This window comes from Indicator indicator, unplaced genomic scaffold (genome assembly GCF_027791375.1).
Source record: "Indicator indicator isolate 239-I01 unplaced genomic scaffold, UM_Iind_1.1 iindUn_scaffold_88, whole genome shotgun sequence".
Taxonomy (NCBI): domain Eukaryota; kingdom Metazoa; phylum Chordata; class Aves; order Piciformes; family Indicatoridae; genus Indicator; species Indicator indicator.
Window position 1 is genome coordinate 18,379 of NW_026539209.1, and position 12,614 is coordinate 30,992.

Sequence of the window (12,614 nt, forward strand, 5' to 3'; positions counted from 1 at the left end):
GGGGGAAGTGCCTGGGAATGGTCAGGCAGCAATTAGGCCTTGTCCCCCTAAAAAGGGGGCAGGATGCCCAGGTGGCAAATGTGTGTGCAGGAAATGTCAGAATGTGGCAGGATTTGAGGAGCTGAAAGGAGTGAATTGTGCTGCAGCTCTGCATGTGTCAGCTGGGAGATGAGCAACAGCCCCTGGGCACTGTGCCCTCCCAGCAAACCTCATTTTGTCTTGGGGATGTGGAGTGGCAGCTGCAGGAGAAGTGCAAAGAGAAAGGTGAGAACAATGGGCAAGGAGAGAAGGAAGCCAAAAGCTTTGCACTGAGTCTCTTTGGGCTGCCTGTGTGTGAATGGTGCTGGAGGTGTCAGGTTTGTCCAGGAGACAAGGGAGTGTGTCGGTGTGAGCTGAAATTCCCCCCCCACCGACAATAACCAGGCTAGCTCAGTCTGGAAGCAAATGAAAAGCTGTATTTACAAGCAGAGTCTAAAATCTACAATGAAATGCAATGAATATGTACAAATATACAAAATTCACAACATTCACAAATATATACAATCAACAGAAAAAGCACAATCGATCTCCCTTTGCTTCCCCCCAAGGGGACCCTCCCAAAGGGGCCTCCCTCTCCCAGGAGCTTCCCCCCCAGACCCCCCTGGACAGAGAAGCACAGTTAGTTAGAGCAGAAAGTTAACTTAGCTGCCAAGGTCAGTGTGTTATCTTCAGCCAGAAGAGAAGAAGAAACAGCAGCCAGACAGCCCAGCAACTGCCCCCACTGCCGAACGCAGAATGTGCAGAGTGCCTACTTTGTTTTGGGTAATAGTTCTTAAACATTTCTATCTATCCAAGGGAAGTGTTTAGAACAATCGTTATTTTGCTTTCTTACACCCAATAGTGACTTATTTACATTCTTTCACTTTCTCTGTTCTGAACTTTGCAAGGAAAAATTAAAAAGACAGTTTCAAACCACCACAGTCCACCCCTTCTAAACAATTCCCTTGGCTGCTACTATCATTTATCTAATCTAAAATAATATCTACAACAATAGGTGAATAAAGACCATAGTCCATTCCGGCTATCTCAGATGTAGATGATTCAAAAGAGTCAAATCACAGGAAAAACAGCAAACAGCTTGTTTCCTCGCAGATGGAGCGAAGGAAGGAACAGGGACTCTCAGGTGACTCAGGGCTCTCAGGGTTCGTGCACCGTAGATCTCATGGACTCTCCTCTTGGGCGTGATGCTGTATCTGTGCAACACTCTGAATTTAACCTCTCTCAGCCAAAGTTAGATTTCTTTGTGGAATACACTGAAATTCACCATTTTCTTGCATCACCCAATAGGTGTGACCAGGACCTTCAGCAGAAACCACCCCTCGGACAGGTTTGGCCTCTCCTGAAGGAGAAAATACCCAAACAGTTTTGCCTAACAGATTCTTTTCTCTGATAACAGGAACTCTATCACCTTCCTCCTTTCGCAACAAATCTGATTGGGCAGGTCCAGCTCGATTCACTGAACCTCTACTATTCACCAACCAGGTTGCTTGTGCTAAATGTTTCTCCCAGTTTTTCAAAGATCCACCCCCCATGGCTTTGAGAGTGGTTTTCAGCAAACCGTTGTAGCGTTCGATCTTCCCTGCAGCTGGTGCATAGTAGGGAATGTGGAATATCCACTCCATGCCGTGCTCTTTGGCCCAGTTTTTCACAAGATTGTTCTTGAAATGAGTTCCATTGTCCGACTCAATCCTCTCTGGAGTTCCGTGTCTCCACAGGATTTGTCTTTCCAGACCAAGAATGGTGTTACGTGCAGTTGCATGAGGAACTGGATAAGTTTCCAGCCATCCAGTGCTTGCCTCTACCATAGTCAGCACATACTGCTTACCAGATGGAGAACGAGGTAGAGTGATGGAGTCAATCTGCCAGGCCTCACCATACTTGTACTTGGACCATCGGTCACCGTACCACAAGGGCTTGATCCGCTTTGCCTGCTTAATAGCAGCACAAATGTCACAGTCATGGATGACTTGTGTGATAGCATCCATGGAAATGTCAATGGATCTGTCACGAGCCCATCGGTAGGTTGCATCTCTGCCTTGATGTCCTGACGAGTCATGGGCCCACCGAGCTAAGAACAGCTCACCTCGGTGTTTCCAGTCAAGATCAGGATCAGGATCAGAGTTTGTGTCCACCTGGGAAACTCTTGCAGCTAGATCTGCCTGATGGTTGTGTTGTTGTTCCTCAGTAGCTCTGCTCTTAGGAATGTGAGCATCGATGTGTCTCACTTTCACTGGGATTCTCTCAATGCGAGCAGCAATGTCTTGCCACAGATCTGCAGCCCAGATTGGCTTTCCTTTCCTCTGCCAGCCATTCTTCTTCCAGTCTTTCAGCCAACCCCACAAGGCATTGGCTACCATCCACGAGTCGGTGTAGAGATAAAGCTTTGGCCATCTCTCACGTTCAGCTATGTTAAGAGCTAGCTGGACAGCTTTTACCTCTGCACATTGACTGGATTCTCCTTCTCCATCTCTCACTTCTGCAACTCTGCGCGTTGGACTCCACACTGCAGATTTCCATCTCCGCTTGTTCCCAACAAGACGACAGGAACAGGGCATCCCATGACCTTCATCACTTCTTCCGTGTCCTGGAACTGACTTGTGCAGACATTGCCTGGAATCCAGTGGTGCTGTACACCACCCCCCCACCCCCCCAATTTCCCATCCTTCCCTTCTCCTTCAGAGTTATTTCTTATATCAAAGGCATCAGGGCAGTTCTGAAAATACCTTCAGCTCTGGGCAGACACAAAACCTTTTCAATCTGCTTCTCACACCTCAGGGTGGTGACTCTCTTCTATGGCTCAGCCACAGTGGTCTCCATAAAGAGACACTCAAGGGATCCTGTAGACACAGAACAAAGGCAACCCAGCTTTGCTCCAACAAAGCCCTGTGCCCAGCCTGGCTTTCATCCCCCTCAAGAAGGGGAAATGTGTCCTGAGGCATCCCTGCTGTGTCCTGCCCCACCATGAGATCTCTGTACTGCAGAGCATCTTCAATGCCCCTAAGCAGTTTCATGCAAGCAGCTGTGCCAAGCTGTGTCTGACCAATGGAATGCTAAAGGGGAAGGGTGAAAAATTGGTCCCTAGCCAATGAAGGCCAGAGAGTGACAGAGCTGATGAAGAGATGACTGCCCTCAGGTCTGACAAATCACTTGCTAGACCCCAGGGACTATCTGCAGTGTCCCTGTGTGGAATCAAAAGGCACAGAGGCCATCTTCTCCTGCTCTGATGTCATCCATGGAGTTGTGTCATGCTTGGCATAAAGAATAAATTCAACAATATCAGGATGGGGACAGCCCAGCACTGGCACAGGGACTCTGAGACCTGTGGAGTTTCTGTTTAACCCCAGCTAAGCACTACACAGTGAGTCGCTTGCCACCTGCTGGTGAGACAGGGGAGAGGATCCAAGAGTAACAGTGAGAACAGAACATGAGCTGGGATAAAGGCAACTGAGCAGCAAAGCAAAAGGTGCAGAGGGGAGCAAAGCAAACCCAGGAATTCATTCCTCACTTGGTTGGCAGGCAGGTACTTACAGTAGTAGTAACCCTGGAGAACAGGGTGTCACTGGGGTGATGAATGAAGCAGGAACTCTGCCATTGCTGTGTAACAAAATTCCAGAAATACAGAGAGTAGAGAATCTCAGAAGTCCTCTTAGAATCCTTTATTGCTGCATTGCAGGATCCCCAGGATAACAGAGTATTAGAGTGTCCTGAGTAAGTCTATAATGAATAAAGTTATTAATTTATGAATTATGAAAATACAAAAGATGAAAAGTAGTATTTATTAATATTCAAAATTTATGAATAACTTTCTATCAATATTTATATGCAGATTCTAGTGCACCATTGTGGAAGTATCCCATAAACTGGTACAGTCTAACCATTCTGAACCAAATTAGAGACCCACAAATTAGTTATTCAATTAGAACGAGGGCTGCAATTCCACCACTTGTCCACCAGATGGCGACTCGACAAGAGGCTTGGTACTAAACAGCTGGCAGAGACAAGTCAGGGCATACAAGTAAAGGAACCTTTCAGAGACTTACATCCATTTCCCATCATGAGTTCTGGCTCTGGGCATAGCCGGGGAGGCTGTTTATAAAGCATGTTACAATTGCAGGTGGGCTAAAGTGCAGGGATTGAAACCCAATCAGAACTGCTGTGAAACACCTGAACACTGCAGAGATTCACAGCTTCACTTGGTGCTAAGTTACTGCTGGCTGCCCAGGCTAAGGGACTCGCCTAAGGCTGTGGCTGCTGCCGAGGCTCCGAGGCTCGCAGGGATTTGACGATGCTGTGGCTGGTCACTGCTGAAGCTCAGGGGCCTGCAGGGACCCAGTGCTGGCTCCCGGGGACGATCCCTTCAGGATGCATGGAGGCAACCTTCTCCTGTGTCTGCAGGGGTGTGTGTGGTGTAGACTTCTGCCTACAGGCAAATTCACCTGGACAGGCTCTCTCAAGCGGCTCCCTCAGTGCTGCAGTTCCACAGAGTGGGCAGGGTGCTGTGGGGGAGCAGTTCCCCTTCTGAGGCAGCTGGAGACTATGGTGGGGGTGGCACAGAGCAGCTTTTCCTCTGGCTCAGCTCGGAAGGAGCGAGCATCTGGGACACTCCCAGGAGGTCCTGGCAGAGCAGGGTGCTTGGAAATCGCCCAGAGTCAGCTTTGACTTCCAGGGCTATGGAGCGGCAGGCAGTGGCTCCTTCTCCCATGGCTCCACAGACAGCATGCAGGGTGCTGCTGAGAGCAGTTCTTGTTTGCCAGCAGGCACACAAGGCTCTGGCTTGCAGGTCTGTGGCTTATGCTCGCAGCTGTAGCAGACCCTTAGAACCGCTGAAAGTTCTCCCCCTGACTGGGTCAAGCTCACCAGCGAGGTTCAGTCCCTTTAAGAGGTGATGGCAGCTTCTGCCTATGAGCGGGACTGGGATACAATGCTAAGCAGGAGTGAAATGAAGCAAAGGACTCTTTGCAGGCTTCCAGGTAAACTGAGGCACCACAGTGCTTCCTGGGCAGCAGGCTTCTCTCCAGACTGCAGACAAAGGCAGTATGCACACACGAGGGCAGAGCACATGGGTGGAGCAGAACAGCACAAAAGAGCTTAGTAGCAAAGAGCAACTTGTTTACAATTTGGGGTAATATTTATAAGATGCAGGAGGCTTGGATTTGGCCAATAGCCAATACTTGATCAGATGCCTTTAGCCAGTGGAGGTGTTTAAAGGCTGTTTGGATGTGGTGCTTGGGGATATGGTTTAGGTGAACCTTCTAGAGTAGGGTTCTGGTTACAAGTGAAAACTACAGTCTACAATGGAATGCAATGAATAGGTGCAAATACACAATATTTACAAAAATGTACAATTAACAGAAAGGGCACAAAACCCTCTTGGCCAAAGCCAGGAAAGCTGCCCTCCTGCCTCCCCCTTCCCTGCCTTTCCCAGACCCCCCAGGCAAAAGGAAGAAAGACAAGAAGCAGAGAGGTTGTTAGAACTTAGCTTTCAAGGTCAGTATGCAGGTGTGTTATCTGCAAAGCTAAGTGCAGAACTCTGTTAGACTGCCCAGCAGTTAGACTGACTTCTGCAATTTCTCCATTCACAAAACTTTTTCATTATTTAGGACCACCATTACCACTATTTTACTCTTAGCAGTTGCTATCACCCTTATTGTGATTAGTAACACTCCTGTTCCTATTGCTGGTGTCTATTCTTATTATCCATTCTGATTACTTCCAATCACTTGATCCTATATTATTCCATTCTAGCTTACATTATTCTATAACTTCTTTCCTATTACTTCTCAGCTATTATTACAATTCCTTCCTAGTTATCACCTATTTTTAATCATTACTTATTACCTAACATACTTTAACTACTTAATACTTATCATAATTACTCATTATTTATTCTTCCTACTCTTCCTATACCTATTGCTATTAATATTCCTTATTCCTATTGCTATTATTACCATTCCTCTGTTCTTCCCTTGCATGTCACCTACCTCCCACTGCAATGTGACCCTTAGGAATTTTCAGAGAATATCCAATTGGATCATTTCTTACCAGCATTGAAAAGGCAAAGTTTTAACATCTCCTACAATCCAAAGCCAACTCCAAAGTCATTCTCCATACCAGGGGCTGCCCCTACAAAATGGGAGCAGAGCTTTGGGAACTTGCAAAGAAATTCAGCACTCAGTCTCTTCAAACCCCAAACCTGCTCCTGCAAACTGTGAAACCTGTGAGCGAGGGGGAGAGAGAGGAGGTGTGGGATGGGGGGGCTGGGCTGTGAACAGCTGATGCTGGACACAGCAACCTTCTTGTGCTGTTTGCAATCCGTCGTCTTCACAAAGGCACAGGTCTGCAAGCATTAGAAGGGAGGTCTGCATGGCAGCAATACTGCTCTTGGTTCCACAGCCTCCTTGCCACCAGCTTCCTGGCACCTGAAAAAACAGCCTGGAGTTCCTTTCAAGCAGAGCTGTGCAAAGGAAAGCAGAAGCAGGGCAGCAGGAGGAGCCAAGCCCTGCAATTCTTTGCAGCTGCCACCTGGGCTGCTTTAGCTGCCATTTGGCCTGCTAAGCACTCCTCAACCCATCAATCTTCCCCACAGAGGGAAATCTTCTGGAAGCTTCAGGCACTTGGCTGCAGTTGTTTTGTCACACCCTGCTTCTCCTGAGAAAGCCTCAATTCCTGTGCCCTTTTGAAAGACACAGGAGAGATGGAGTGAGCTTAAGAGTAGTGAGGGAGGTGGAGATCTCATGCCAAGGAAGAATCATTTCTTCAGCCACCTCATCCCTTTTCAGCTGCAGTTCCTTCCTTTGTCCAGACAAGCCAGGTGCTGAGAGCCATGGCTAGAAACCCACACTGCAAAATGTCAGCAGGAAGCTCTTTTGCCCCCTGCTAGCACGGAGCCCTGTGCTATTTGAAAAGGATTCCTGTGGCTGCTCAGCTCTGCTGTCCAGCAGGGAGATGGTGAAAAACGCCTGCACACTAGGAGTCCTTCTCCACTCTCAGCCACAGATTCCTCACTGGATGTCTTCTTCTCTTGACATCTTCCAGTCAGCTATCCACGCTCGGGCGCTGTATGCTCTACCCCCACTTTGGGCTGCTGATGGAGTCGTACCCCTGAGAACAGGGTGCCATCTGCTGTGACAAATGTACCAACCCCCCGGGGGTACAACGAGATTCCAGAAGTGCAGAGGGGAGAGAATCTCAGGAGTCCTCTCACAAGCCCTCGACTATAGCCTTGCAGAATCCCCAGCATGACACAGTCTTAGAGTGTCCTTAACATCACACAGCCCAGAAGCCTTTCACACAAGAAGTAGCTAAGAGGAGGAGAAGTCCCTAACCGAATATCTGTTGCCCAAAGTACCTCATTTTGATAGACTTTCTTACCTCTCCTATTCCTTCAGGGCACCAGCACAATCCCTAACCCTGTGTATAAACTAAAGCATGCTCCAATCATAGGCGCCAGCATGGCACCTGGCTCATGCTCTTCTTGGCTCATGCAGGAAAACAACTTTGCAGCTTGTAGCTGGTCAGCCGAGAATCAGAGGCTCCCCAGACAGCCCAGGCAGCCGCCCTTGTGTGAACAACAGCAGCTGCAACCTCGGAAAGGAGGAGAAGCAGGGAATTCTAAAGCAAGGGATCATCACCACCTGGCATCCAGCACTGCCTCACCAGTCGTAAAGCCTTCCCAGAGTGGGGGAGCTCCACACACCCAAGTTGCTCTCACAGCTTTAGAGGTTCCCAGTCCCACATGCACTTGCACTTCCTTAGCTGCTTCCCACTTCCTTGCCCAAGTGTCCTTCTGGGCTTCTCTGCACGTAGAATAGCTCCACACTGCACCTGTGCTGTGGAGAGGGGTCTCTCCACCTGGACACCATGACATTTGCATACTCACTTTCAGCTTCCAAGGTAGCATCTTGAGTACACAACTTGTGGATTTGTGCAGCAGCTCAGCCAGCTCCAGCTTGTGTAGCAGCAGCTCATGGGTATGCCAGGCACACTGCTTAGAGCTGCAGAGCTAAGTTCAGAGCCAAGTGTAAGACAGACGTCCTGGGGGAGTATTTCTGGGCACTGTGCTGAGCCACAGCATCCTTTCTTGCAATCTTTTAACTCCTTACACTTTTCAAGCTCCTGAAAACTGCTCAGCACTCAAAAAAAAAAAATCTCTTCCCACTTCTGGGTGGGTGGAAAGGCTGAGGGAACCGCCAGGTCTGCAGGAATCCACCAGGAACACTGCTGAGCTAGGGAGAAGGCTTTTGGAAGTGCCAGGCCCACTGGAAAGCAGCAGAGCCCCTTAGTGGAAAGCTGACAGAAGCTTTCTGAGTGCTTCCAAAGACCTCCCTGAGATCCCCTCTATGTCCTCCAAAGATTCTGAAAATCAATTCTACAAACCTCCAGACCCCCAAACACCTAACATCCCCTGAGTCCCCTGAAAAATACCCTCTGAGATGTCCCTGAGACTGCTCCCACCAAGACACGCTCAAGACTCTTCTGAGAACCTCACTTTGACCCCCCTGAACTGGGCACACAGCATCATTCCTGTGCTGACTCAGCACTGTAATTGTTCTCTTCAGCACTAATTGGTGTTCAAAAGGGCAGGAGGTGTTTTATCTTGCTGCAGTCCCCAGCCTCTGACAAATGCAGGTGAAAAAGAGGTGATTTTTGTTCAATCTGCTGGAAAGGCCCTTTCAGGGGGCAAACATTAACCCAACAGACCCTGGCTGGATCTATTTGTGCCTCTCTGGCACTGTGGGCTGCTTACTGGTGTGGCTGCGGCGATGCCTGGTGAGATTGTGGCTGCTGTTGTAGCTCTTGTTACAGTCAGGGCAGGTGAAAAGCTTCTCACCAGTGTGCACATGACGGTGCTTGGAGAGGGCGGAGATGCTGCTGAAGCTCTTGCTGCAGTGAGCACAGCTGTACGGTTTGTCACCACTGTGGATTAGTTGGTGCTGGATGAGTCCAGTACTCGTGGTGAAGGTCTTGCCACACTCAGCACAGGGGAAGAGCTTCTCTCCGGTGTGGATGCGGCGGTGGATGGTGAGGGTAGAGCTGTATTTGAAGCTCTTGCCACAGTCAGCACAGATTAAAGGCTTCTCACGAGTGTGCACACGACGGTGCTTGTCCAGGTTGGAGCTCTGTGTGAAGCTCTTCCCACAGGCATTACAAGTGAAAGGCTTCTCACCAGTGTGCACACGGCGGTGCCGGGTGAGGTCCGGGCTGAAGATGAAGGTCTTGCCGCAGTCAGCACAGGTGAAAGGCTTCTCACCAGTGTGCACACGACGGTGCCGGGTGAGGCCCAGGCTGAAGGTGAAGCTCTTGCCGCACTCAGCACAGGTGAAAGGCTTCTCACCAGTGTGCACACGGCAGTGCTTGGTGAGGCCCAGGCTGAAGGTGAAACTCTTGCCGCAGTCAGCACAGGTGAAAGGCTTCTCACCAATGTGCACACGATGGTGATGGGCAAGGTCAGACCTCTGTGCGAAGCTCTTGCCGCAGTGGGCACAGCTGTAGGGTTTGTCACCGCTGTGGATGAGTTGGTGCCGGATGAATGAAGCGCTCTTGGTGAAGCTCTTGCCGCACTCAGCACAGAGGAACAGATTCTCTCCGGTGTGGATGCGGCGGTGGATGGTGAGGGTTGAGCTGTGTTTGAAGCTCTTGCCACAGTCAGCACAGATGAAAGGCTTCTCACTATCGTGCACACGACAGTGATGGGCGAGGGAGGAGCTCTGTGTGAAGCTCTTGCCGCAGTGGGCACAGCTGTAGGGTTTGTCACCGCTGTGGATGAGTTGGTGCCGGATGAATGAAGTGCTCGTGGTGAAGCTCTTGCCGCACTCAGCACAGAGGAACAGATTCTCTCCGGTGTGGATGCGGCGGTGGATGGTGAGGGTTGAGCTGTGTTTGAAGCTCTTGCCACAGTCAGCACAGATGAAAGGCTTCTCACTACTGTGCACACGACGGTGATGGGCGAGGGAGGAGCTCTGTGCGAAGCTCTTGCCGCAGTGAGCACAGCTGTAGGGTTTCTCACCGCTGTGGATGAGTTGGTGCTGGATGAATGAAGTGCTCGTGGTGAAGCTCTTGCCGCACTCAGCACAGGGGAACAGCTTCTCTCCGGTGTGGATGCGGCGGTGGATGGTGAGGGTAGAGCTGTGTTTGAAGCTCTTGCCGCAATCCCCGCAGGTGAAGTTCTTCTCACTGGTGTGGGTGAAGCAGTGCTGCATGAGGTCATTTTTCCTGCTGAACTTCTTGCCACAGTCACCACAGATGAATAGCTTGGGGTCAGGGTGGGGGCAGTGATGCTTCATCAGCTCAGACTCAGCTGGGAAACTCTGCCCACATTCAGGGCATTGATTCAGCTGCTCAACTGGCACACAGGGGCCTGCTGTGCTTTCGTCCTCACTCTCATCCTGGTCACCTTCATCCTCATCTTCCTCCTCCACCTCATACAAATCATCATCATAGTCATCATTCTCCTCTGTATCCTCCATCTTCTCATCCTCTTCCTTTGGGCTACACTTCTGCTCCTTCATCTTGTTCTCGAAGTAATTCTCCTCCCACCTATTCTCTGCATCCTTCTGTAAGGCCATGCTGGTGGTGGAAGAAGTCACTGCTGTGGCCTAGGGAAGATGGAAGCACCTGAGCCCAGGACCTCAAACCTTGACCTGCCTGGGTCATGACAGGCCCTTACTCCCAACACTTCCCAACACACAACACTCAGCTGGGGCAAGGAAAAGAGAGAGGCTCTCAAAACCCCAGTTCCTGCCTTGATGAAAGGTCAGACCTCCAATTCATGTACTGAGACCCCAGGTTCCGTTCAGCAGTGGCCTGCGGCATCTTGGGACTTACAAGAGGTCTTGTCCCACTGTGCTCGAGCCTGGCGGCATTGGCAGGGTGGTTCCTGGCCCAGGCCCCCTCCTTTCATCTCTCCTGGCTCAAAGGAGTGAACAACACTGACCAAGGAAGACAAAACCGCCTCCAATCTTCTCCCACCCACACTCCACATCCCAACCCGAAATATCACCTCCTGCCACACAACTGACCCACACACTCCTGGAAGAATCCCAGAATCCCACAACAGCTGATGTCCTTTGGAGACACTGGAGAAGTGAAATGTGTGCCACAGGAGGGCTGGAGGAGGTTGGGAGGTGCCCCAGGCATCAGCCACGGGCTGGGGTCCTGCTCTTGCCCCACTCTGCCTTCTTTCCCTGCTGGGCTGCTCCAAGGAGCAGATCTGCAAACTCTGCTCTTGCCCAGCACACAGCAGCAGGGCTGATGGACAGAGAAGGACACAGCCCCTGCCACATACAAGGAAAGGACTCAGAGGAGAACACTGACCTGCAAGGGATGGCTCAGCACTGCCCAGGACCAGGCAGCAGAGCTCAGCCTTGCTGGGGGCAGCTCCCAAGCCAGGCAGCACAGGCACAGCACACAGCCAGGGCTGCTGAAGATGGGAGGCCTGAACAAGTGCAGACTCAGCTCCTTGCCCAGCACACAACCCCCAGCACACAGCTGCAGCCCAGCACCACAAGACAGCTGCCTCCACACAGCCTCTCCCAGCCCTTGCCTGCACTTTCCTCCCACTGCCTGACCAGGCCTCTGCTGCCTGCAGATGCATTTGCCAGGAGATCTTGCTCTGGACCCAGGTCTCCTCCCTGGCCCTGCCCCACCACACCCACTCTGTGCTCACCTCTGCCCTGCACAAACCTCTCTGCTGGCCACTCCCCAAGAGAGGATCAGAGCAGCCCTGAGCACACAGACAAAGGGAGGTTCATGCTCTCTGGACATGCAGCAAAGGGGGCAGGGACTTGGTCAGCTTCTTGCTAAACCTCTTCAGCCCTCACTGTGCTGCTGGAGGAGTCTCTGTCTCCTGGACAAACCTGACACCTCCAGCACCATTCACACACAGGCAGTCCAAAGAGACTCAGTGCAAAGCTTTTGGCTTCCTTCTCTCCCTGCCCATTGTTCTCACCTTTCTCTTTGCACTTCTCCTGCAGCTGCCACTCCACATCCCCAAGACAAAATGAGGTTTGCTGGGAGGGCACAGTGCCCAGGGGCTGTTGCTCATCTCCCAGCTGACACATGCAGAGCTGCAGCACAATTCACTCCTTTCAGCTCCTCAAATCCTGCCACATTCTGACATTTCCTGCACACACATTTGCCACCTGGGCCCTGCATCCTGCCCACCTTTTTGGGGGGACAAGGCCTAATTCCTGCTTGACCATTCCCAGGCCCTTCTCCCATTCCCAGCCCATCCATGGCCCTGCTGCCTTTGCTGTCCTATGGCCCTGTGGCCCTCACCTCCACTGCCACTGCAGCTGCAAGGCTGGAGTGCAAAATGTTGTGGCTGAGGAAGCATCTAAGGAACTGGGCTGGAACCAGGAGCACAGGAATGGAAGGGGCCTGAGACTAAAGGCTGGCATGAGCTGGAGGGCTGAAAGAACAGCAACAAGCCAAGGGGGAGTTACAGATGAGGGGTGGGGAGGGACCCTGCAGCCACCTCATGCAGCAACTGATGAAGGGGGACAGAGGGAGTGAGACCTCAGGTGACTCCTGCCCTGGGCTATGGCTGGGGGTGTGGCTAGGACCTCTGAGTGCCT

The 12,614-nt window shown here is 51.1% G+C and overlaps 1 protein-coding gene across 1 annotated transcript in view; it reads right to left on the reverse strand.

Annotated features, from left to right (window-relative positions):
* Positions 1-8,750: 8,750 nt before the first annotated feature.
* The window catches only part of LOC128980263 (zinc finger protein 91-like), a 150,316-nt gene continuing 146,452 nt past the window's right edge, over positions 8,751-12,614 (reverse strand). The window contains 1 exon segment of the mRNA XM_054398721.1: positions 8,751-10,164. Within this exon segment, the coding sequence (XP_054254696.1) occupies positions 8,751-10,164 (1,414 nt within the window).